Source organism: Ambystoma mexicanum, chromosome 3p (genome assembly GCF_040938575.1).
Source record: "Ambystoma mexicanum isolate Mex_15411 chromosome 3p, UKY_AmexF1_1, whole genome shotgun sequence".
NCBI lineage: Eukaryota > Metazoa > Chordata > Amphibia > Caudata > Ambystomatidae > Ambystoma > Ambystoma mexicanum.
In genome coordinates, this window is record NC_090925.1 from 31,044,407 (window position 1) to 31,071,475 (window position 27,069).

At 44.4% G+C, this 27,069-nt stretch overlaps 1 protein-coding gene across 2 annotated transcripts in view; it reads left to right on the forward strand.

Moving 5' to 3' along the window:
• Positions 1-27,069, forward strand: part of LOC138580097 (transient receptor potential cation channel subfamily V member 5-like) — a 388,386-nt gene that overhangs the window by 317,369 nt on the left and 43,948 nt on the right. For both annotated transcript variants that reach the window (XM_069650376.1, XM_069650377.1), the window contains exon 14: positions 1,010-1,116. In XM_069650376.1, the coding sequence (XP_069506477.1) occupies positions 1,010-1,116 (107 nt within the window). The remainder of the gene's footprint in view (positions 1-1,009; positions 1,117-27,069) is intronic.

Below are 27,069 nucleotides of genomic sequence, written 5' to 3' on the forward strand. Positions count from 1 at the left end.
TGCAGATGACGCACAGCCCTACTTGAGGATTAGTAGATATAAGGATGACTCTGGCACTCGCCCACAGGGTTTGGAAAGAGTAAGTGCCTTCCTCGGGGGCAGTGGCTTGAGGATGAACACTTTAAAAATTGTGCATGTTCTTTTTGGTCCACGTCATGTTTTAGATCTTCACTCTCGTTTCTCCATCTGGCCTGAACTTTCTTTGCTTTCCCCTTCCTTCACCAACAAAGTCAAGAAACCCGGAGTGTACGGGTAGGAAAACCTCAGAATGGAGGATCAGGTTGACACATTAGTCAGAAATTGCCTCTTCAGACTTCACCAACTCTGCAGAGTCGCACTTTCATACAATGCAGCTCTATTAATTAACAACTTGGGTTTGTCAACTCCCTCATTGTAGTTCTCCAAGTGTAGGTTTACCAATTCCAATGACAACATCATGAACAACATGGCTGCTATTCAGCTGGGTTTTGGTCTGTAGAAAAGGGATTCCATCTCCTCCTTAACTGATCTCTTGTCTGGCTTCTGTGACACCAATGTATCACCTTCAAAGGTTTAGGCTGATGCTTGGAGGCCTCTACAGTTATGCAGCTCCTTATGCATTGAAGCAGATCCACTTCTAGCAAATCACCAGACTATTCAGGTCTACAAGTCAATTCCATCTATTGGCTCCACTTTCCCATTATTCATTTAGGGGACAGAAATCTGCCGGATGCCAACAATTCCAGGGCAAGGGCAGTGTCAGGGGCATATCTGCAGCACAGGACGCTTGGGCCCACTGATCAGCCTCTTACTGGGTGATGGGCGGCATGCATACTGCACCAGGATTAGGAAGTATACTTTCCCATTGAATGTTCCCCATTTGGATATAAATTATATTTTAATTTCATGATTCTCATTTTCTGATCCATCTCATTTACAAAAAACTCTAGTCATCAGGAGATATTTATAGAACACGTTATTTTGAAAATCCTATTTCTTTTACACCATTCATATCACTTCTGTTCAACAGGTGGTTGCTACGACAGTCATGCTTGAACAGAACCTCCCACGCTTCCTGTGTCCTCGCTCTGGGATCTGTGGAAAGGAGTATGGACTGGGGAATAAGCAGTACCTCTGGTAAGTTTAAATCTTTGAGCATCATGTGCTTTCGAGTAGGCAGGAATGAACACCTCAAATGTCTTTTTTAGATCAGTTGACTTCTTCTGGATTACAGTTGTTGGACACATCTGCTCTGCAGACGCTGTTTGACGAATGAACTTCCGGGACACCAGTGGTCCAGGGATGAACATTGGTTTCTAGACCATCAATTAGCTCCACACCTCTACTACTTCAGAAGGCATCCAAACAGATTGGAAACATAAGCAAATTATAAATCTCCTTGTCAATTTTGGGAACGTGGATGGAACAGCAGGCTTATCTCCGAAAGGTTGTGGATTGTTGGTTAATTAAGGCACAGCGAAAATACAATTATTGCCCAATGATAAAAGGGACTGTCCAGTCAAACTTGTATACAAATATCTACTTTATTATTACAAGAGACAGTTCAAGCACACTACAAAAAGCAACCCACCCTTAAAGGAATGCAATAATCACAACAGTTTAAGGTTGCTTAGTTTCAGCACAAAGGGAGCAATGAGTCGTAAAATGTTACTAGGGGACTTCAGAAAAGAACCAGTGGGACAGAACCACAATGTACCTTGTGCTGTAGGAGTTCTTGGTGCTCGACAGGGTCGAGTCAGTTTCAAGGTGCCTTGCAGCTTCTGCAACAGAGTTCAAGATGGGAGACAGCTGCGGGTATCAGGCGGCAGGCAGTTCGGTGAACGAAGCTGGATGGATGGCTGCAGGCTGGCCTACAAGGCGGCTCAGGGTTGGGAATCATCTCAGGGCTGGTTGGCGGTTCCGAAGCACTGGTTGAGGTGTCTCAGACGGCTTTAGCGACTGTGGCATAACAAAGGGGGTCAAGTGGCTAGAAGATGTCCTTTAAGGCAGACGTTGGTAGGTGCTTGTCGATGCACTCTTTCTAGCTTCTTCACTGGACTTGTGTCGTCCTTTAAGGTGGATGGTCAGAAGCTGAGGAGAGTGTTGCCGGCAGCTGCCTTGTCCTTGGTTTGGTTCAAAGAGACTCTGGCACTTCCCAGCTAGAAAGCTTGCTGCAGAGCCTACAGAGCACACTGTGTGCTGGCTGGGTGCCGGTTCTGGAGCTGCTGGAGAGTCATCTGGATTTAGTATCTACCTCTGTTCCCTGGGAAATGTTTAAGGAGGGATCTTGCTTCCCTCTTGGAGGTCCTGGCCTTCCTTCACTGCCAGAAGATGTAAGGCAGACTGTACCTTCAGCCAGGGTCCAATGTTGGGTTCTTCTTTCTACTTCTGATGAAGCCTTGAGATGACCTGCCAAAAGGGGGGCTCAGCCCTCTTTTAATGCAAAATGGGCCACAGTGATTGGTGTAGGCTAAGCCTACCTTAATGAACTTATCTTGGGTTCCCACCAACAATCTACTTTATGTGTCAGGTCATAATCAGAGGGCTTTGCAACAGAAAAGGTAAAGGGGTGAAAACATGTGATACTAAGTTTCATATATCTTCCTGTCTACTGTGGATCGAAGGGACCCTCTGGTCAATGGAGCTCTCTGTGGTTCCTCATTAAAGCGGCAGGTCTCCCTTGGAGCTTCGGAGAGACCAGACTTTCTCGTCCCATAAATCCACATACTAGTACCTTCTTAAGGGGGTCTCCCTGCGGAGTTGACTACAGTCCCAGACATGACATTTCACTTTCAATCGATACTTAGGGAGGGAGCTGGCATAAGGTTGACACAGCTGCACTTGAAAGGGTGTTGGGGTTTCCTGTCTCTTTTGTTAGCGTCTGCAGACAGCCACATGTGGGCCTGTTTGAATTAAACTCTGATTAGTATGCAAATGCTGCAACCAGCTACAGAGCTCAACAAAAGGACAGTGCTGATTCTTGGAGCCTTTGTTAGTTAATTGGGCTGGCCATGGAAGGGGTAAGGTTTGGCCCTACCCCTTCTGAGATGACATGGTGTACTTCTGGTTGTCACATCCCAATTAAATCTGACAGGGAGGACTGCGCCTGAGGGCTGTGCCACCCAGAGTGCACAGGTCTATGTGTATATCGTGCTGTGAGCAGAGGAAAATGTGTACGAATTAGCCCCACACTTTTTCCGGAGGTTGATATATTTCATTTAAACTTTTTTTTTAAAACAGTCGCACATAGACCCACTGTGCGGCTGGCCGAATACTTCACACGTTGTGCTTGGTAATTAGGATCAAGTGCATGTTGCCATATTACAGAAACGTGTTAAGACTAGAGCACGCGTTGCCCTGGTGCAAAACATTTTTTTAACCTTGGTTCTAACTGCACTTGCACCAGTGTAAAGTTTATGTAAATTATTTTAAGCCACACTAAGGTAGTGGCATGGGGTGTGCAAATGGAGTTGGCACCCTTGTTTAACCCATTCTTGCAGTTCCACCCCTTTTCCTATTACAAAATGGGCTGCAGCTGTTTGGTAGGAAATTTCTGGAGCTGCTCCGGGGCAGAGTCTTTCGGGAAGAGTCTGCTGCTCCCACCCAAAAACAACCCTGCTTATGCAGGCGTCTTCGCAAAAACACTTTCGCTGGCGTATTTTCACTGAAAGAATAAAGATATTCCTGGGTTGAGTAAAAAGATAAAGCATTATTTTGTAAGACTTTTTTGGGGGAAAATGCTCAGTTTCTTCCATAACTTTCATATAGATTTAAGGTTTACTTTCAAGTTTGAAGAGAGCTCATCAGTAAGTCACAAAGTTGAGTTATTAATGCAGAACTGTTCTCTACACACTCTACTCCCTCAGCTATTTCTTCAAACTCCAGTAACCGCTTGGCCAATAGCCCCCTGCTCTATGAGGAGTTTAAGCTATTGCACCCCCAAGTCCTTCTGTCATTGCTCACTACAGCTAAACCCGCTGGTTCTCCTCTCGACATAACATCCCGAAACATGGCTATACTTGATGATCTCCGATTAAGACTGGGTCAGAAAAAGGCTGGAGCCGTAATCATCTTCGATTTCTCAGCGGCCTTTGATGCCTCGCATCATGAAATCCTGGTATCAAGGTTGAGGGATTATAGACTATGAGGTACAGTACTATCCAGATTAACTTAATTCCCAGGAAATAGACTGCGTCAGGTCCACCTCGGGATATTTTAATCCCTACATTATAGCGTAGACTGTGGTGTGCCTCAGGGATCTGCCCCATCTCCCTTATTCTTCAATCTCTATCTGCGTCTCTTAATGGATGTAATGTCAAATTATGGAATATCCTTTCATAACTACACTGATCATACACAGATCATCCTGGACTTAGATCCGACCAAATGACGACGTTTAAAAGCTGCATTTCCACAATCAAACGTTCGTCAGATGTTAACTCCTTGGATATCACTAGATATACAACTGAGATTCTGATCGTCAACTTTAACCCATCTTCATGGAATTCCTCTTTCTGGCCTGATAGGTTTGGTCCATGCTCAGAAACGAAACAAGAGGTTAAAAATGTACTAATAACTGTTGACAAGGAACGAACTCTAAAGAAGCAACTAGGTTCTATTTCCAGATCTTGCTTTATTCTGATCAGGGAAATGAGATACCTGTTAAGTAGCTAGCTTTTGCTCACCAGGTAATGGTGATGAACACCTTCGTATCATCCAGACTACATTACAACAATAGGATCTATCGTGCTCTCCCACCCTACTCTTTACATACATTACAGAGAAGCCAGGACACAGCAGCTAGAACTCTGATGAAGTTGAAGAGGTTTGAGCATGTGTCACCTGCTCTTCACGCACTACCTTGGCTTCCTATGAAGAAGAGAATACTATTTAAAAGCATATGCATTGTATTCAAAAGTTTAAATCCTTAAAGCAATTAATCCTTCTCGGCCAGGGGTTCACCCGGATAGTAAATTGTTTGGCTCTGCAAATCTCTTAATCTCTCTTATGTGACTTCCAGAAAAGCAGCTCTTTGGCTTTGAAAGGAGAGTGCAAAAGGCCCTTGAATGCGAATGAAAGCATCGCATCCTGGGTCTGAGGGCCTTCGCCTTGGCTGCTATTGACACTTGCTACAGAATCAGGTTTGAAGAGCTATTTAGGAAAGTGTGATTGTTTGGTGACAATAGCTAAGTTGTTCACCCTTATGCTATCATCTTTTCGTCTGGCGGATGTGGAAAACCTCCCAGTTATTGTATTTCATGGTTGAATCACAGCTGCAATTGAATGCTATGGGTGCAGGGATCCCATCTGTGAGGAGGCAGCTGGGGAGATGGTGTAGGAGTAAGTGCTGTGCACACTGGGCATGTATGTGTAGAGGTCAGCAAGGAGACGTCTCAAACCCATTAACCGAACAAACCACAGGCAAGCCAGCCAACACCTGATACACATTGCACCCTCCAAACTCACATGCTCACAAAACGCATTCACCCACTGGACACTCGGGCCATTGAACACCTCTTCACATACGCACTGCATCCTCCATCACCCCTTTCAGAAAGAGTGTCAAAACATACCTGGGTGTGTCCCCACACATAACCCTGCCCCCTCCTCCACTGCTATCACTTGCCCATCCTAATCTACCTATCCTTTCCTGAAAGTATTTTGTAACTTCATTGTTCAACTCCCATCTTTTCAAACTTTGAATCATGTAAGGCACTCCGAGACCCTCTCAGTAGGTCTGGAGCTAAACAATAACAAATAAAGAAATGGAGGGCTAGGGAGGGGGTGATGAGGGTGTATACAAGTTTGGGTTTCAGAGATAGTAGTACACAGACTACCTTTTACCCTGTCTATGCTTAATGTAATTCTGTTCAAACCCTAGCATGCACACGCCTTGTTGGCATTTCTTAAATACTCTGTGTAACATTTAAACACATTTTGACATGGTGGTGACACCATCTCAGCATGTTCTATCATTTGAGGACTTGAATCCAATTTTAAAGTAAATAACTTTTAACATGGAAAAACCTGTGCACGTTCGGGCTTGGACAGTATTACATTAAGCATAGACATAGTAGAAAGACTTATTTGCCTTGCTGTACAGAATTATTTCCACTATGTCTATATTTAATGTAATACATTGCATATCCTTACATGGATGAATGCTGGTATGTTGGGGCCAAGCCACCACAGGTATCCTCTCACAAAGACAAATGCTTGCAGGTTATGTCAAAACCATCAGAGGGATGTCCTTACAGGGGGATAGGCTTGCATGCTGGGGAAAAGCCTTTACCGCTAAATGCTGGCATGTTGTGGCATGCTGTGGCAAAGCAATCACAGCTGGGTTCTTACAGGGACAAATGGTGGCATTAAAGGGGTGTATGCTGGCATTTTGGGACACACAGTCACAGATGTCATTACAAAGGCAAATGCTGGTAGTGTTTGTGTCAAAGCCATTGCAAGTGTGACCTTTCAAGGACAAATGGTGGCATGTTGGGGCAAAGCCATCACAGTTGTCCATATAGGGGCAAATTCTGGCATTTTGGGGCAAAGACATCAAAGGTGTGCCCTGTAGGGACAATGCAAAACAAAATGGGGGTCTGGGAGTCTCTCTACCAGCACAAACACGTCCTAATGACCTGTTCTTGGGTGAATAACGCCTGGGAGAGACTCTACCAAGTCTTTAGCTCACTGTCCCTTTCACAGAGAAGAAATTTCCCCGCATATCAGCCTTTGTCCTGCCCAGGCTCAGACCAGCGCCGAAATGCTGGGCAATTCTCCTCTGAACAAGAGTACCATCAGTAACCCCAACACATGTTTCAGCCTTGTTGGGCATCATCAGTGAGGTCAAGCTGTGCCTCTCTAAGAACAGTAGCAAGGGGTCCACGTCTGGATTGCCATGGTAACTTAGGGTGAGACCCAAAGTTAACTCATGCAAAACAAAAGGGGGGTCTGGGAATCTCTCTACCAGCACAAACGCTGTCCAATGACCTTTTCTTGGTTGGATAACCCCTGGGAGCGACTCTACCAAGTCCTTAGCTCGCTGTCCCTTTCACAGAGAAGACATTTCCCCCCATATCAATCTTTGTCCTACCCAGGGGTAGTCCAGCACTGAAATACTAGGCAATTCTCCTCTGAACAAGAGTATCAACAGCAACCTCATACACGCGTATCAGCCTTGTTGGGCATCATCAGTGAGGTTTAGCTGTGCCTCTCTAAGAACAGTCAGCAAGGCATTTTGAAACACACTGTCACAGATGGCATTACAGAGGCAAATGCTGGTAGTGTTTGGGTCAAAGCCATTGCAAGTGTGACCTTTCAAGAACAAATGGTGGCATGTTGGGGCAAAGCCATCACAGTTGTCCGTATAGGGGCACATTATGGCATTTTGGGGCAAAGCCATCAAAGGTGTGCCCTTGTAGGGACAATGGCTGACATTTTGGGGCAAAGCCAAACAGTTGTAAGATGAGTTTCCTTACAGTACTGGGTTGAGACTAGGGGTGCTGGGTGTGCTGCAGCACCCTTAGACCTCCTGGTCAAGTTCACCAGTAGGATAATCAAGAAAGCTGTCTTTGAAGTGTGTGCTTTTTGCAATTAAAAAAGATTTATGAATGCAATTATTTGTCACCTGCTAGTATTATTTCTGCTTTTCTAATATTATACCTTGGCTAAGCCTGTCTGCCTTACTGATTCAAATGTAACATCTGCACTGATGTGCTGCTAATGGTGCATTTTGTAAGGTATTCATTCAGTATGGAAGCCCTCCATGGTTAATCCCTTACGTTCGAGTGTATACCTGGTGCAGTGGTGATAGGTCATCTGTTATCGACAATTTTTTTTATATCTACAGAACTGTACCACTGTTATAAACCTGTGTCCATTCAATCCCCTGCAGCAAGTGATCACCTGGCAATGAAATTGGTCATCAAGCTACCATACTGCAAATATAAGAAAGAGCCTTGGTCTTATTGTGCCAGACAGTCACACTCTAATTGTAAAATGTGATGTGTGAGGGAGGCGTGAGGAGGAGCAGGCTCAAATGATGTGACGCACGCAATACGGGCAGTAACTGACACAGACAGGCAGTGTTGGAGTCAAGAGCCGGAACTGCAGTTGGCAGGCTCCGCGCTCGTCTTTATTTCCAGATGTCCACAAACATCACATCCCTCCCCAACTTTGGGATAATTCATCAAACATAAATAGTGTTCAGTATTTAAACAAAAATGCTCAACACAAGGAACACTTTTAAACAATCTGTTTAGACAATAAAGCATCTATGCTGATAAGAAATATGTTCATAAAACATTGACATTAGTCCTTTTAATCTCTATTGGCTCTCATATGTTTTCCACCAATTACACCTGTGACTTCTTGTAGATACCATGAAGAACATAGTCTTTCAGCCTCGTCGACGGTAGTCGTCGTCTCCTCAGTGTGTACCTCTCGCTCCTCTCTCGTATGGGAGTATGAGGCATTTCTTTATCTGTTTCTTTTCTCAGATCAGATGGAGACCTGTGATTTGTCTCTTCACTTGGCCCTTCGTCAGAGTGATTGCTTTGAGGTTGTGGATTTTCATAGACACTGTTTCCTCTTTTCCATTCCTCCCACAGAACTGACGGTATTTTTTGGAAATGGGAGGCATTTCTTGACACAGTCTCTCACCCTCGCGTAGCTGACACAAGGCCATGTTTTCATTGCGTTACTGTCTAAGGTTCTGATTCATATGGTAACGACATCTTCCCTTTCCGACTTCTAATTTCCACTAGTACGGTGTCACCAACTTGTATTTTACTTGTCACTGCTTTCCTTTTTACATCCTCTTTTGCATTATGTAATTGCCTCTTCAGCTCACTGTTATCCCAATCAACCTGGGCTGGTTTCCACGAGGGGTGCAGGGGCAAACCACCCTGGATGGGCACTTGGAACATCAAGTCTGCTGGCCTCACACGAGTAGAAGAATGTGGTGTCAGACGATATGTGCATAGAAATCTTGAAAGTTCAGGAAGCCACCTGCGGCCGTTGTCTTTTGCAATTCGAATAACTTTATTGATAGATGCCACAAATCGTTCCACATCTCATTTGCTTGAGGCCATTATGGTGTAATATGATGATGACGTATCCCTACCTCTTTTACAAATCGGTGAAATTCTTTACTTGTAAATGGCGGGCCATCGTCACTGTGAATTACTGACGGAATGCCATGTGTAGCAAACATTTTTTCCAGAGCTGTGGTAACATCTTCTGTTTCTGTTGAGTATACCGGTTTTATCTCAGGATATCTTGTGGGTTCATCAATTGCTACTAATAAGTAGGCTTCATTAGCGATAGTACAAAAGTCAATGCTAGTACATTCCCGTGAGTACTCCTTGGCAGGTATTCCATGGGTTCTGGCGGCCCAACACGACGAGAAGATCGGCAAGCACTGCAGGTCTCTATAAAAGATAACACTTTTTGTTGCATATGAGGCAGCCAGACACAAGACTTTAAGTATGCCAACGTTTTGACAACACCTGGTGTCCTTCATGTGCCAGCTGAACTCCTCTCTCATGCAATGACAATGGCAACACAATTCTATGTCTTTTTAGGATCAGCCCTTCTTCTGATATGGATAGTTCATGGCGGATCCCAAATTGTGTCTGTAAGAAGTTTTGCGCTGACTGTGTCCTTCCAGCAACGGCCGATAAGAAGGTCTTCCATTCGCCTGTCAGAGCAGTGGTTTTCACAAGCTGTAAACATCGGTCAATATCTGTTTCAGACTGAATTTCCTGTAACGTCATAGTTTTTGGTTTAGCCAGTTCAACAATTTGGCAGACATGTTTTTCAGTAATCCTTGCTGCTTCTTCTTCAGATGCAGTGGCTGCTCGTGGATGGCGTAATAAGTAATCTGTTGGGGTTGTCAGCTCCTGCACGATATTGTACATTTAAATCAAACTGTTGCACTTGCAGTAGCAATCGTTCAATTCTTGCGGGCGGGTGTGGAGCTGTGCCTCCAAAAATTGGGATGAGTGGTTTCTGATCACTGAGTACAGTTACTGGTTGCCCTAGGATATACACCTGAAAATGCTTACTTCCTCAGATTATGGCTAGTGCTTCTTTCTCTATTTGAGCATAGTTCTTCTCTGCCGGAGTGAGTGCTCTGCTTGCATATGCAATAATATACATTAGTCCATTCTTGTCTTTTTGTGTTAGCACTGCTCCTAAACCAACTGGACTAGCATCCACAAGTAATTCCGTTTTATGAGTAATATCAAAAAATGCCATGGTGGTATCACTGGAAAGTGACTCTTTTATCTTCAGAAATGCTTGTTCTTCTCTGACGCCCCATTGCCAATTAGTTTTCGCTTTTGTAAGTTCTCGTAGTGGGGCAGCAACCGTGGTGAGATCTGGGATGAAACAGCCACAATACGTAGCCATGCCTAAGAAACTTCTTACTTCCGATGCAGTCAAAGGTGCTTTTGTATTTTTGATATCGTTTACTTTACCGGGATCTGGTGAGACACCATTTGTATTGAATAAGTAACCAAAGAAACTCAGTGACTTCTTTGCAAACTCACATTTCTCAGCATGGTGTGTGAGTCCTGATTCTTCCAGTCGTTGCAAAGTTGCTGCTAAAAGAGTTGTATGTTCTTTTTCTGATTTTCCATAGACTAAGATATCATCACTAATGTTGGTGACACCTGGCAGATCTTGGAGCACTCGTCGCATTTCATTCTGGAAAATCTCAGCTGCTGAGGAAATCCCAAAATTGAGCCGACGATATCGTCGGAGCCCTAAATGTGATGAGAAAGTGGTAATGTAGCGTGATTCTTTGGCCAGCCGAATCTGATGATAGCCAGATCAAAGATCAAGTTTGCTAAACATAGTTGCACCAGTAAGGTCTAGAATCAGTTCATCAATTGTTGGCGTAATATGTCGTTCTCTGCCGATAGCTGCATTAGGAAGACGCATATCAATACAGATACACACTGCATTTGGTTGCTTTGGTTTTGCCGTAACTACCATGGGAGAGACCCAGGGGGTAGCTCCTGTCGTTTTTTCAATAATTTTGTGATCTTCTAGTTTATTCAATTCAGCCTCTACAGCAGCTCTCATATGAAAATGGACCCTCCTGTGCCTCACTGCTCTGGGTTCAATATTTGGGTCAATATGTAATTTCACTGAACGGCCTTTGAGGCATCCAATACCATTGAAGAGTTTTTCATGTGTCTTTGAAAGATTCTCAATGTTCTCAGGTTGTACTGCAAGATTGAACTGTATTACCTCTAGGCGTTCAGCTGTGGTACAACTGAGCAATGTTTCAATGCCAGCATCTACAACATGGATCCGAGTTTTGCAGCTTACACCACGATGTGAAAGTGTTGTTTTAAAATATCATGTTACGGGAAGTGGCTTCTTACACCCATAAGCATACAACATGACTGAGCGTCGTTTAAGCCTCGGTTGCGGTTTCAGTTTGTCAAATCTGGAGACAGGCATGACATTTACAGTGGCTCCAGTGTCTATCATCATGGTAAATGGAATGTCTTACACTAGCACTGTGCACCGTCGTGACTTGGCACCACTGAGATTATTATTGTTTCCTGGTTTCACAGCTGATATCATATGCACTTTCTCTTTCTTCTGACTGTAGTTCCATCTGGAGCTGCTTGGTGATGTCTCCCTGCTAGATTGACTTTCTTCACTGCTGCTAACACTGTCAGACTCTTCACCTCCAATGGCTCGTGCACGCCCACTTTTGCTTTTCCTGGGTTTGTCTTTTGTTCTTTCCCAACGGTGCTGTTGTTTTTCTCTGTGCGTGGCAGATCCTCTGTTTCCTACACCATTCTGTGTCGTGCTGTTTTTCCTTTACCAGTAGTATCTCTAGTTGGCTTAGAACCTAAGCATACTGATGCGTAATGGTTCTCCTTCCCACACTTATGGCACGTGGTACCGTATGCAGGGCATGGCTCATTTCTGGTTTGTTGTCCTCCACACCAGATGCAGTCTCTCAACTTCTTGTTGGCTGATTATCTTTGTGACCTCTGATGCCTCATGGCATTTACAGTTGGAGGATTGCTATGTGACAGATCAGCGTCTAGTGGTAAACGGCTTATAATCTGTTCCATCTCTGCCGCATGTTCCTCTGTCCTTTCACGTAATCTTCCCATTGTCAGAATAGTGTCAAGTGGGAGGTCTTCTTCAGCTAAAACGGCACGTCTTAGCTTCTCCGAAGACAGCCCATATATATCTTGTTGCCGGACTGCAAACTCCTCATCAGGAAAGTCACATGACAGTGCCATCTCTCTTAGCCGACTGTGAAAACCATATCTGTTTTCTTGTGGACGTTGTCTGGCTTGACTCATCTTGAATCTCTCAAAATCATGGCTGGCTTTTGGTTTGAATTTCTTCGTGAGGACGTCTCTAGCAGTAGTGTAGTCATCACCCGTACCTCGGTTTGGCAGGGTATTGAAAATGCGAAGGGCCATGGTGCCTAATTTAAGCCTAAGAAACGCTCTTTTCATCTCTTCATCTTCAATTTTACGAGTGTGGAGTGAAAGTTCAAATTGTTGTAACCAACAATTCCCACCTAAGACCAATGCGGGTCCCAAATGGTTGAAAAGGTTGCATGAATGTACCCTGTGCAGTATCTAACTACGTGCAGGTATCTGGGTTCCGGGTTTGGCTTTGTAATCTCTGAGGCGTTGTGATATCATCTGCCATGTTTGCACTTATTTTTTTGCTACCCTTTCTTAACAGAATGTGACTTGGTTGTAGGGGAGTTAATAAAATCACCACATATGTGAGGTTTCAAAACATGCTCTTCACAGGAGTTGGCAGAATTAAAATCTAAGAAAAACAAACTTTTTCATGCGTGGAGAAACGATAAATCAGCCAGCAATCTTAAATCATACAAAAACAGTGCGGCTAACTTTAAAAAGGAGGTTATACTAGCCAAAAAGGAGGCATTGAATGAGAGGATCACCAATGCCAGATCAGACTGCAAGGAGCTGTTCAAAATATTAAAAGAACAAACTCACACGTCAGGTCCTACTCCGACTCTGATTATTAAAAATAAAGCGTGGTGTACAGAAATTCAGCTAGCTATTTCTAACAAATTAGACAAGATTAAAGAAACTATAGAGACCAAAAAACTTTTATTGAATATATCGGATCTGCAGGAGGAGATGACACGGGCCACTACTAAAGTAACAAATCAACCCACATTTAGTTTCTTGCCCATATCGGAAGAAGAATTAGCAAAAACTGTTAGTCAGCTGAAGAGCACAAGTTGTAAAGGTGATCCATGTTCTGCCATTATAATCAAGGAATGCCTACCCACCTTAATACCAGCTCTCACCAAATTTGTTAATGCCTCATTTGAGCCAAAGGTAGTGCCTACCAATTTGAAAAATGCATGGATTACACCTTTACTGAAAAAGCCGAATCTATGTCCGCTCACCCCCGATCGTTACAGGCCTATTACCAACACTGCCTTTCTTCTTAAGATACTAGATCGGGTGGCGTACAACCAGATCTCTTTATTTATGGAACAAAATCAAATTCTACATAATTATCAATCTGGGTTCCGGGCCCATCATGTCACGGAAACAGCACTCCTCGCACTTAAATCCCATCTCATTCGGGGTATGGATAAGGGTCGGATTGCTTTACTGATGATTCTGGACCTCTCAGCAGCCTTTGACCTGGTGGACCATTCGATTCTGTCCACCAGGTTAAAAGAGAATACATTATTTTCTGAAGAGGCCATCTAATGGGTAACATCCTTTCTAAAGGATAGGCAAATTAGAGTTGCCAGTGAAATAGCAGAAGCCGATCCCGTGCTCTTACTATATGGAGTTCCTCAGGGAGCATGCTTGTCTCCGTGTTTCTATAACATCTTCATGATCCCCTTCTTCCAGATGCTGGAAGAGGAGGGGATCATGTTTGCAAACTACGCGGATGACACGCAATGCATCCCTCCTATTTCAGGAATACATCAAAAGGATGAAGCCTCCATTAATAGAATCTATGCGAAGATCCAAAATTGGATGGTAGCTAACGGACTGGCCCTGAATAGTGCCAAAACGGAGCTCCTTCTGGTTGGGTCACTAAACAAACTGGACAAACTAGGCGAGGAATATAAGAACATTAACCTGGACAACTGTGTTATTAATACACTGTCCAAGGTTAAGACGCTGGGCGTATGTCTGGATAGACACTTAAACATGAAGGCGCAGGTGAATAGTCTCGTCTCGTCAGCCTCCTATTTCCTCAAACTCTTCCGCCATCTTTGCCGATTTATTTCTGAAAAAAACTCAGAAACCTTGGCTAGAGCCATTATTGGCTCAAAATTAGACTATGGCTGTAGTCTCTTGATGGGCATTCCTCAGTCGGAGATTCATCGCCTTCAGGTCATCCAAAATGGGGCAGTAAGAGTAGTAAAGGGATTGAGAAAAAGAGATCATGTCTCGGAGGCCAGAAGGAGTCTCCACTGGTTACCAGTTGGAGCAAGAATTCAGTTCAGGCTCCTTCTGATAACTCAAAAATGCATTGTTGGTCCAATGCCATCGTATCTGAAGGAAGCCATAATCATGAAAGACAAGGGAAGGTCATTGAGATCAGACAACTTGAACATACTCGTGGTTTCTCGGCACAAGACCAATAAGAGAAGACAAGGGTCCTTTGAAGTTGCGGCTCCTACAGTTTGGAATGCCCTCCCTACTCACATAAGAACTCTGGCTTCAACAGAACTTTTTTTTAAAAAAGCTGAAAACACTGCTCTTCGTGTAGAACCGTGTTAGTATTAACCATAGACTGCTTTAGCTCTTGATGTATATGTAGTTCTGTTTCATGTTTGTTAGTCTGTGCCCATCAGCCTCTGGGTACCAGGTGTGCATTACACATTTCTTAACATAACATAACATAACATAACATAACATAACATAACATAACATAACATAACATAACATAAAATGAGATAATTGAAAAGCTATATTAGGGTTTCAGTTTTTCTTCAGATGCTGCAAAATTAGTGTATACACCCTTAAACGCTCAGCATCTGCATGTGCTGTGTTGTTGATTTTACCTGTAGCAGAAAATATGTGTCTTTTAATTGGGTTGCTGTCCCTTTATATGTTCAGTGCTAGTATATGTTGAATTACTGTTTCCACTGATGCAGCAAATTTTCTGAGCTAAAGTTGGGTTCCTTGTTGTTGTTCTCTTTTTTTCCTTATAATGTCCATGAAGTAACGACTCCTCACACATAGATTTTCCTCTCTTCAGATGAACTATTATAATCATTTTCTATCATGTGTGAGAGACATTTTTTTTATTTTTTCACAGCCCCTCCCTCACGCGTTATGCGGGCGTACAGGGGGAACAGCTGGGCTTGTCTAGTTATCCATTAATTGTTGCGCATGGGACAGGAAGCGCTGCACTTACTGATCAAGTCCGCGACGGCGGGCTTGTGACATCGTTTTTTTTTTTTTACGCTCCCCGACTTTTCCTGCCTGGCGTGAGTAACTCTGCGAGCCTGGCTGTCGGGGAGCGTGAACACCTGGGGATCTTTCTGACGGGTTCACAGGAAATCCCATCCTCGTCGCCAGTGTGATGTGTGAGGGAGGCGTGAGGAGGAGCAGGCCGAAATGATGTGAAGCACGCAATATGGGCAGTAACTGACACGGACAGGCAGTGTTGGAATCAAGAACCGGAACTGCCGTTGACAGGCTGCGCGTTCATCTTTTTTTTCAAATGTCACGTGACTGCTGTCACGTGAACATCACAGTCGCCTATCACATGTAAACATTTTCTGACTAAAATTAGGTTTGAGGTACATAACTGTTGGAAAACTGCTTACAAGAGAAGCTCTTTGATGGAATTTGAAGAGCACCTTAATCGATATATTGATTCCCACTTGATAGCTATGATAGTGCAGTCTAAGGGAGGCACTGGTCCATCGATGCAGTGTCAACACCTCTTCAACCTTGACATTGCAAGATTGAAAAATTAAAAGAATTATGCGTTGAGAGAACTACGGAAGCACATTTTGCTGTTTGCTCTATTCTACAAAGACAAAAATAAATACTTAAGAAAATCAATTATTATTGCAGATAATCAAAAAATGATTCATCATTTGTTAAAGCAAGATACGCGCCAAGTTTGGGCAACGCTTCATGCGGTTTGTTCTCAATCAGAAAAGCTGTTGGAACCTGTAATTTCTGCCCAGGTATGGGCGACTTATATATATACGAAATATGCTCTCCCCAAAAAATTCAAATGCTTATCCAATGAGGTGTCAGAGGCGTTGGTTGACCAGTGCTCCCCTTGGACCATAGAGAATATCAGAGATGCAATCCAGCAGATGAAGAATTCCAAAGCCCCAGGTCCTGATGGGCTTCCTGCTTGTTTAGGTTTGAGTGGGCCTCTCATGTTCTCGGACTATCCCAAATACATATTCATATCCCACTTTGGCAACATTATTTCCCTGTTACAGATTTGTATTTGGTTGAGGGGTCTGCAGTCTAACTCTTTGAAGATGTTTGTATGCCGGTCCGATAGTACAGCGAGTAGAGCGCTCGCTATGACATCTGTGCAGAGCCTGCTGACACAGGTTCGAATCCCGGCAGGGCCAAACTCACCCGTTCATCCTTCCGAGGTCGATAAATGAGCACCACACACCGTGGGTAATAATAAGCAGCGGTCAGATGCCTGAGGGTTCGTAGCGATATATAAGTGCTGAATTATTATTATTATTATTATTGTCTGGTCTGGACATTGTGCCGTTTTCTCAGACCTTGCGTTCGGTATGGTGTTCTTCCGCCTGATCGATTGCCCTAAGATTGCCCATGGGTCATGGCATAAGGTCATGACCTGGACAATCTGGCTACTGGCTATGACCACGAGTGACAACCAATGGGGTTAAAGTGCTGTAAGTGACTTCAATCCAGTACTCCAACTAAGTCAATGCCTAGTATGGGATGCCCAATGGAAGCCCTTATTTATATATTTTTATGTCAAAGTTCTTTAAATCTGGATGATGAACCCTTATATAACGCCCCTCTCTTTGAATCGCTCCGACCTCACAGAGCCAAGAAGTAGGTTTGTTTTGCAAATTAAAAGGTGTATTTGAAGAATGGAACAATATATATGTATCACACTTTTATGAATGAAATAATATCTGAATAGCACACTTATGAATATGAACGGTGATCAGCAATGGGTAATATTACAATATCAACAATCTCTTTAATCAGTTAGGAGTAGGAATAGGAGAATAATGTAGCAGAGAATACCTTATATGATTCGAGGAAAGGCAAGGATGGGAAAATGCAACACAGAAATAAACTTGATATGGTTTTAATTCACTAAAGGAGATTCAGGATACGTGATAGTTACTTTGGATTGGTTCAGGTCAACACTAGCAATGATTCATGAATGATTATTAGATTGAAAACGAAATTCAGAAACAGCTATTTTGACATGTGGTGAAATGGAGCTAAATTGCAATTCGCGGCAATTTTTCTGCGTGCGGGAAACGCGATTGCAGCAAAACTATAAGGAATTGGAATGTCAAGCTTCAAAATGACAGTTAAATTTTGGTTCTAGGATGTGCGATTCAAACGTTACAGAGGTTTTTGTGAAGGTAGATTTTTCAGAAACAAAGACAAGATTTCAAAAATGACAGATGTGCTTTAAAGATTAGAAACAAAGATTTCTTAACACTAAAGAGTCTATGGAGCCGCAAACTACACAACAGCCCAGCCACCTATCCAGAGGAGCCTCCAGATAGTTTCTGTCTGAACGAGACGATTGCCTTTCTCCAGAAAATATTTATTAGTGCCAAGATGATTATTGCTACAATTATGAAGAATTACGTGGAGGAGAGAAGAATTAAGGATAGACAAAAGAGATTCACTAATGCAGTTATGGATAGGTTGGAATGGTTGGATTGGGTTACTTTTAACTAAGAGATGAATATGGACAGTTCTAGACTAGATACTCACTCCTATGGCTTTGGAATGGAGTGGGCCCCGTCAAAGATCTGGTCAAGGGTTTGGCTGGAATTCTCTCTCGCCATCGGGCAGATCTCAGTTCTGCTCTCAGCACTGCACTGCAGTCTGCGCGGCCTCTTGGACTGGATCTGACGGGTTCTGGATACAGCTCTGCTTTCTGGGTCTGGATCATGGTTCTAGCACAGGGTTCTTGGCTAGAATAGCAAAACAGCACAGCCCGGCTGTTGAATGTGAGAGCCCCTTGGACGTTTAGGTGGTAGAGTCAGGTTGCAAAAGATTCTGAAGGCCTGCTGAAAAGGGTTCAGCTTTTGGGATTGGGCCTTTCTGCTTCAAGTTCTGGAGTCTGGATTCTAGGTTCTGATCTGCGTCTGGAGCCTGGATCTTCCTGCAGGGTGCCTCGCCAAGAAATCAGTTGAGTAGTGGAAAAGTGTGTGTCTTCTGCTTGTCCTCCGCAGTCCCTATTTATGTATTTCCAAAGTGGGTGGGGAGGCTAATTCTACAATGCTCAACCCTCTAAGGATCTGATAGGTTAGAGGATTCCCTGTCCCATGATTGGAGAAAGGATCAGCGTGTCATCCCGTGTCATCTTTATGGCTTGGGGGAAACACACTCCCCTTTGTCTGTGTACAGTATATCTTATTTTTCATAAAACACATATTTACAATATACACAACTTGTTAATATTACATAAATCACATGACAGATTAACTAAGGTACATTTCTGTTCACCTCTCACCTTCCTAAGAGCTTTGGTTCAGAAATGACCACTTTTTGCACTTTTGGTGGGTTTCTCAATATTATTTCTGCACCAAGTTTTATCCATGCATTCACACCCCATCTGGGCACATTTCTGCAATTTGTTACGTTCATAGCATAAACACAATGGCTACAATATGAATAATTCTGGGGTTTGGTCTCAGAACATCGCACAGAGTCCAGCTTAGTCTTCAACTATGAGCACATTTTTGATTTTAACAATCTCAAAGTTTCACATTTTTGGCAGTTCAGTGCAATTTGTTATAAGCATTTTTCTAAAACATACATGTGCTGTGCTTTCTGAATCCACACAATGGATTATCTCTGCCTCCAAGGTCTGGGCTGACTCAGAGGTCACATGTCTCTCCTTCCTGCCAGCAGTTTGTTGTCTGTCACACCTGAATTAGCATTTTCTATTCAGCCCAAAGATTCCTTTGTCTGCACTGAGAGCAACAGGCCAGGGTGCCACTCCCAGTTCCTTTTGACACCAGCCTGTCAATCTCTTAGCCAAGGGCAGGGGGAAGTTCCTTTGTCCAGGGAGAAGGTGTGGAATTCGTTTGAACACAGTGTGGGTGTTCTATCTTGATGGTCGTGTAGATAAAAATACCTCAGTCCCCAAGTACTGCACGGGTAAAAGCAAAACTACTACCCGTGCAATCTTTGAGGCCACAGGTGTAGAGTGTTGTCAGCCTGGAACCGGGAATGCCAGAAGGATCCCCTGACCGCTGCAAGGCAAGGAAGGGTTATATTATACAGTGACAATGAGCAGTACTTTCTTGTGACAAGGGTTCACCCCAGAGGCTTCCCTAATGGGAACAGGAAGGGCGCCTGAAGATGGAAGCAGGAAGGCAACTGACAGTGGCAGCAGGCTGGCGGAGTTCTGATGGCACTCTGAAAACACACCTGAGCCAAGTAGAGAGCACAATCATGATTTTGAGCAGTCCAAGGTCGACAGCCAACAATCCAAACCAGAGCCAGGGAATAGATGATTCAATGTCCAGTATGCAAGCCAGAGGTCGAATTCCAGATAATCAGAGTTTGTGCCAAAGCCAAGGATGATCCAGAGACAGTCCAGGAAAAACATTCTGTAGTCGTGATAACACCAGAGTAGCAAGAGCAAACCAGACACCAAACAGTCCACAGAGGAAGCATCTGTGAAGCGTTGCTTCCGCGTCTGCTCGATCCATTTGAATGCAAGGATATCACATGACGCGGATCACATGACCGTGGGAAGCGTATCACGTGTCCCGCGACGAAGGCAGTGATTGGGAATGTCTCACGTGATGCTGCTGTCATCTCCTGATCACGTGACGTGAGGGTTTCCAAGGGCCCGTGGAGTACCGCTTAGCGTGGAGGAGTTGCCATGCAACCACCAATATGGAAAAGGCCGTAGGGATCCCGGTCCACCAGCTCGGAAACCCTGTCTCCGGCTGAGCCGCTGCCACTGCCGCTGGGTATGTGAGCGAGGCTGGGGAGCGGCGGTGGGTGAGTGAGTGTGATCGGACGTGGCAGTGGGAAACTTTTAACTCTGAAACCCAATGTCTACAAATTGTCTTTTCTTATAATATAACTCACATTTTTAACACATAGATTAAACAATTTCTTGCTTCAAGCCTTTTCAGAATATGGTTTTAAACTGTATCCACCTCTTAGGCTTCTGATAGCAAGTATTTCTTTGGCATAGTTTAAGCTCAATGTACAACTTTACACAAAATGGTTTTAAAACGCTGGCTTCTGGTAGAGGTGAGTAACGGTATTAAACCCATTTTTGACAGGTTTCTTCCAGCAAGCAATCCTCAAAAGTGTACTTTGTTCATATATATATATACTTCTGTGGACCTTATATTTATGTAGATTCTTGCAGGAGAATGATGTTGACCACCCAACAAGGAGGTTGGATCTTTTTGGGTGGTTTGTGAGCCATGATTCTTGCAAATTTAACACCAAATAAAAACAGATTTTTGAAACCAGCTCTGTTTCTTTTGCAATGATTTTGCTCTGTGAGCAGCCAAATGATGGATTTTGGCAGTGGTCTCCTGTGTTACCACTGACATAAGCAAAAGTAGATGGTGGCCTATTTTTCAGGTTTTCACTGCACACTTTCTGGTGATTTCTGGCGGGCAGCATGCTTTCCGGCGGCCATTATGATGTTTCTGCTGCCAGCAATGCACAGTGATGTTGCAGGGCTTGGATTAGTGGATTAAGACATCCCACAAGCCCCCATCTTGCGATGGCCGTTGACCTTCCATCAATGGAAATTCGCAAGATTGGGATGTCAGCCTCATCTCTTCGGATTCCAAAAATGGCAAAGTTCAGCATCTTTTCCTCCATCAGAGGGAATCGATCGGTTCTCCTCGCCAGTCCTGATGGGAGTATTGCGCGATACTCCGGGCCCCTTGCATCTTTTCTCCCGGTCCCCGGATAGTCCTCGTTGGTTAGTCTGCATGGTTTGTCTCTCTCTCTCTCCTAGGATGACAAAGCAAAAAACATATTTGTAAACATTTCCCCACCACTATTATTGTAGTGGGGCGGACATATACATTTGATAAATCAGGACATTTTTATTATTGTAGTTTATAAACTATATGTGGAATGTTTTAGGGTTGGAATTTAATGGATCTGGAGTGGCCCCCTCTGGGGTTCCAGAAGACTCCTCCAGTTGCTGCAGAGTGTGCCTTGGATAGCAACACTTTAGCTGATTAATATGGACCCACTTGCTTTCCCCTTCTGCCAAACTGCCTTTTGGGTTGCAGATCTTGTAGGCAACTGGTGAGATCTTGTCTACAATTTCAAAAGGTCCCTTCCAGATAGGCAGACATTTCTGCTGTTTGGCCTGGTTCCTTTGGAAATTGTATAGATAAACCCGGTCTCCTATATTGTATTCTTTCCCGGTAGTCTTTAAGTCATAGTGGGTCTTCATGCTATCGGCTGATCTTTCTAGATTTCGCTGAGCATAGCCAAAAGCATGTTGAAGGTGTTTTCTTACATTTTCAACATACTCATGAGTTGTGGAGGCATTGATCAATGTCTGCTCTTGGGTTCTATAGAGCAGATTCTGGGGAAGCACCATCCTGTGTCCATTCATCAGCTCAAATGGTGACATTTTAGTTGCAGATGAAGGGGTAGATCTGATGGCCATTAGGACAAGTGTTAATCGAATATCCCAACTTGGCCCAGAGTCTGCCACAAACATTTTTAATATGCTCACAATGGTTTTGTTGTATTGTTCTACTGCACCACTAGAGGCTAGCCGGTAAGCAATATGTAGCTTCCTTTTAACCCCAAGTATCTCCCACATCTTTGTCATTACTTTGCTGGTGAAATGGCTACCTCTCTCTGACTCGATCCTTTGGGGTAGTCCAAAATGCGAAAAGATGTGGTTGTTCATCAGGGCAGCTGCTGTTTCTGCCTTGCAGTTTGAGGCCGGGAGACATTCCACCCATTTAGTAAACAAGCATGTCACGGTCAACATGTACTTGTTCCCCCTAGAGGAGCGAATCACGGGCCCAATGAAATCTACTTGTAAATCTGACCATGGCAGTGTCATCCCCCTCTTTTGGAGAGGTGCACGGTGTGTGAGGGATGTTGGCTGAAATTGTGCACACACATGACACCCCTTCAAGTATTGGTCGAGGTCCTGCCACATGTGTGGCCACTATGCAACCTCTTTTAAGATTTCAAGTGTTATATGAAACCCGCTATGACCGGCTGTGGCCGCATCATGGGCGTGACTTAACATCAGGCTTTGGAATGAGGTAGGAACCACCCACTGATCATGGCCAGCTAGGGATTTCCTCACCAACAAACCGTCTTGGATTCGGAACATTTTTGGACATTTCATCAACACTCTGAGGTCCTCTTTCCCTATGTAATCGGTATCCATCAGGGGAAAGTTCTCGGGGTCCTCAATGTGTTGATAAAACTTACCAATTATCGGATCCCCCTTCTGAGCCGTAATCAAATCAGCATCTGGGGTCTCCTTACTCCATTGTGCAGTTGAAAGATCATTGTAAGCATTTGTCTGGGACCTAGTGATAGCAGTGACCTGGATTTCCCCCAACAGGGACTTGATCTCTATTAGATCCCCTTGGATGGCCCCGGTTTTGGCCAGCTGATCAGCTAAGTAATTTCCAGTTTTGTCTGGTCCCTCTACTTTGGAATGACCCTTGATCTTTTTCCAGTAGATGGTCATCCCATTCGAGGTGACCAGATCATCAATATTTTGGATTAACTTCCCATGTTTCAAGGGTTTGTTATTAGCACATAACATGCCTCTGGTTTTCCAGTTAACCAGGTGCTTCACGAACCTGTTCCATACATAATCTGAATCAGTGATCATGACCAGTTTGTGGAGTTGATGTTGGATAGCAGTGAGGATGGCTTGATGCACAGCCATCAACTCTGCCACTTGACTACTTCGGGGACCAATATTGTACCCAGCGGAGGGTTCTGGGGACTCATTCACCCATGCATTCCCTACGCCGGCCACAAGTTCTTTTTCCCCCTTGTTGTCAACATGGTAAGAGCATCCATCCACATAGACAGTGGGCATTCCCTCACACGTGTCTTCTTCAAAGATTTTGTATGGGGAATTGAGGTATGCCTCCATTTTGTCCTTGATTTTTAGACTCTCGTCCTTGAGACAGTTTTCTCTGGTACAATCCATATCTGACCTCCACAGGAAAGGCTTGCATTGACAGAATCCAGGAAGTAATTCGGGAATTACCACATTTCCAGCCCGGATTCTGTCACTTTGGAGATATTGCAGAGGCTGGTGTGGAGTCTTCACTATGATGTGTTTCCCCTGGATAAACGGGCGGTAATTCTTCAATGCCCACAAAGTTGCCAGGAGTGCCTTCTCACAATCGTTAAATTTTTCCTCCACAGAGAATAAAGTTTTGCTTGCATAGGAGATTACTTTATTGACCTCGTCGTGCTTTTGATATAATACTGCAGTGAAGCATGTATTAGAGAACCCTGTCTCCAAGAAGAACTTCTTGTTTCTGACAGGGTAAGCTAGGCAAGGCGCTTGTGACAGGCTTCTTTTCAGTTGTCTTACTGCCTCGGCTTCTTCTGGAACCCATTCCCAGTTGACCCCCCCTTCAAAAGATGAATCAGGGGTCTGGTGATCTCTGCGTAGCCCTCAATGAACTTTCTACTGTAATTAGTCAGTCCAAGGAGGCTCCTTAGTTCCCACAGAGTTGTGCGGTCTTTCAATTTCTGGAGTGCTTCCACTTTCTTTTCCTGAGGACAGAGACCCTGAGGAGTAATCTCATGTCCCAAGAAATTGACACGGGTTCTACACCACTGCTTTCTGAAAGGAAAGTTTTGCTCCGGCGGCCCTCAACTGTGTCAGAACATAATGGATCTCCGCTATGTGTTCCTCCACAGTTGAGGTTTTGATGAGGTTATCATCTACATAAGCCAGGTTACCCCTTTCACCCAGGTCGGGCATGGCCTTATGTAGAAAAATGTTGAACTTATTGCCAGAGTTGAGGTATCCGAAGGGAGTCCGGGTCCATGTGTACCGGTGGCCCCCAAAGGTAAAAGCCAGCTTTTATTGGTCCTCCCTACTGACAGGCACAGTCCAATATCCATTGGTCAGGTATATTGCAGTGAATACCTGTGACCCCTGGATCTGGGCCAGCCCTTGGTCAATGTAGGGAAGAGGCCATCGGGAAGTATGGACCTGTTTGTTGAGCTCCCTAAGGGCGGCGCAGAGTCTCCACTGGCCGTTTGGCTTCAATATCCCCAGCACCGGATTATTGAAGGTGCTGTAGACTGGACGGATTATCCCACGGGACTCAAGGTTCTTAATTATTTCAGTAAGAGGCTCCATTGAGGCGAGAGGCAAGCGATATTGCTTCACAAACACTGGAGTCATACCCGGGTCCGTGGGAATTGTTGTTGTGTGGATGTCGGTGCAACCACAGTCATATGAGTCCACCGCAAAGAGATCTTGAAAATCCAAGAAAACTTGTTTCAACTTCTGCTTCTGCTCCAGAGTCTCACAGGCATCAGCTAGGTTGACTCTCTCTTCAACCATCTGCCAGAAGTCTGGAAAGACTTCTGGTTTCGCTATCTTAGCGGCCTCCTCCAGCTGGGAGGAGAAGTCCCTGGTCAAAGTGCTGATTTGAACTGGCGGCTTCAGGTGGGAAAGGCAGCCCTCATGGACCTGGAAAATCACCTCATCCCTCCTGACGTCATAAGTCACATCTTCCTTACCATAAGGGCAGGAAGTGTAAACCAGGAAGTTCCCCCCATGCCGGGTAAAGATCCTGTCTGGTGTTGTGTTGTCATCACTGTCACTGTCAAAACAGTCCTTGGGGATCGGTCCTAACAGTTAATTTCCTAAATCATTGGAAAAATGTCGGTCATCAACCGCCATTCCAATAATGGTGCCTGCGGCTAGAGTGATACTCTTTAAGTCGGTGTTATCCACCTCTATTGGAATGGTGTCATGTTCTATATTGACTAGTGGTGTTGGGTTTACCCCCAATCCCTGCTGTTGGAGAGAAGCATTTAGATGAACATAGGCATCAGGGTTTTTCAATTTCTGTCCTCTTTTAGCTTTCACTTCCAGGGAGAATTGTCGGGTCCTTTCTGGGAATTGTCGGGTACTTCCTCCAATCTGAATTTCAAGTGCATAAGGCAGCAATTGAACTGACCTAAATGCTTTCTCTGGGTCCTCAAAGCCCAGGGGATTATCTGATAATTGGGACCAAGCTTTGAAGTTTATTAGGTCCAAACTAATGGCAAAGCGATTCAGAATATCACTGCCTAAGTAAAAGGCGTCAGTGACGTCTCTCACGACCCAACAATTATGGACTATGCTCTTGTTGCCTATGGAGATTTTGAGCATACACCTGCTTGGTAGGAGATGTTTGGAATTAGGTGCTTCCAGATCCATTTCCCATTTGTCTATGAGTCTAAATGTGGGAATGGCTGGATCTTTTGGGAGTTGGTGGAACATGGCTTCGCTGATGAAGCTCTTACCGTTGTTCACATACACTCGGGCGAGAACAGAGTCCTTCCCTTCATTTAACTGAATTGGGATGAACAACTGCTCTCCAATTTGCTGAACATCAGCCAGGCTCTGAGCGGATTTATCATTTTTCTGGACCATGGGATTGGGAATGTCTGATTGTGGATTTGTAAAGAATTTCAGAGTGTTTCCTTCCAGTGTGGAATACCACCTTAAACTGGAAGGAAGGTTGATTTTCAGAAATGGAGAGGACCCCCCATCACCAGTCTGTTGTCCTACTGCTATTACTGTCACGTCTGGAATTTGGTTGTTCTGGAAGTGAAATTCTACTTGGTCAGATTTTTGTTCAACCATGTGCCGTTTAAACTAACATGGTTGACACTCTGTTTCAATTTTATGGGTTGGCTAGTCTGGGTCCATAGGACCTTGTTTACGCAATCTATTAGGGTTGACAACCTTCTCAGGAGGTCATTCCCTAGTAAACAAGGGGTGCCCTCTGGAGTCACTACTATGACCGGGTGCTTCACCTTATGTCGCCCAATTTTAATGTCAAAATCCGCAGTACCCTCGACGGGAATTTCCTTCCCGTCAAAGTTCTGAAGTTGTCCAGGATGAGAGGTGAGAGGAATTTGGTAATGCACCCCCCTTCCTGAATTTAGTTAATCAAAGGCCTTTTTGGACAGAAGGGTAGCTTGGGATCCAGTGTCCACCAGTGCCAAAATTGCACCCTGCCCCTGTACTTGAACCGGGGCATAGCATCTTCCCTCCTTCTCCGCAAAGGGGCACAAATAATGCACATTTTTAGACAACTGGTGGGCTAGTTTTCTGGTTTTGGACATCGAGTGAGAAGAGATTTGGGCAGAATTGTGTGGAGAGTCTTGGGAATCTGCAAGGAAAAGGTGGCAACTAGAGATGGGAGAAGTTTTGAGTTCCCCTGGTTTCGGTTCTGGCCACCCTCCCCCCCCCTTTTTGGAGGCAGTCACCAGGATGGGTTTGAACCAGGGGATTTTCATGTTGTTGGTTCTGGGATTGGATGATGGGCAGCGCTAGCTCAGTCCCCAAATCTACTCAGTCTGGATTTGAATCCCTTGGGACCCATTTTTCTTTGGGAGGAGTTCCCCCATCTCTGAAGGAGAAGAACATTTTCCCAAGATACTCTCAGGATCCCTCTCCTTCAAATTGGAAGATCTGTACCTCCTCCTCAAAATGGGTCTGTTTGGGTCCTTTGTTTCTCCTACCCCCTCTCTGCTCTTTGGGTGGCAGGCTTTCAGGGGCAGGAGATTTTGTTTCCGGTTCCTGGGTTTCCAGGGGCTGTTTACAAGTGGGGAAGGAAGCTTCCTCCCAGTCTTTACACCCCGC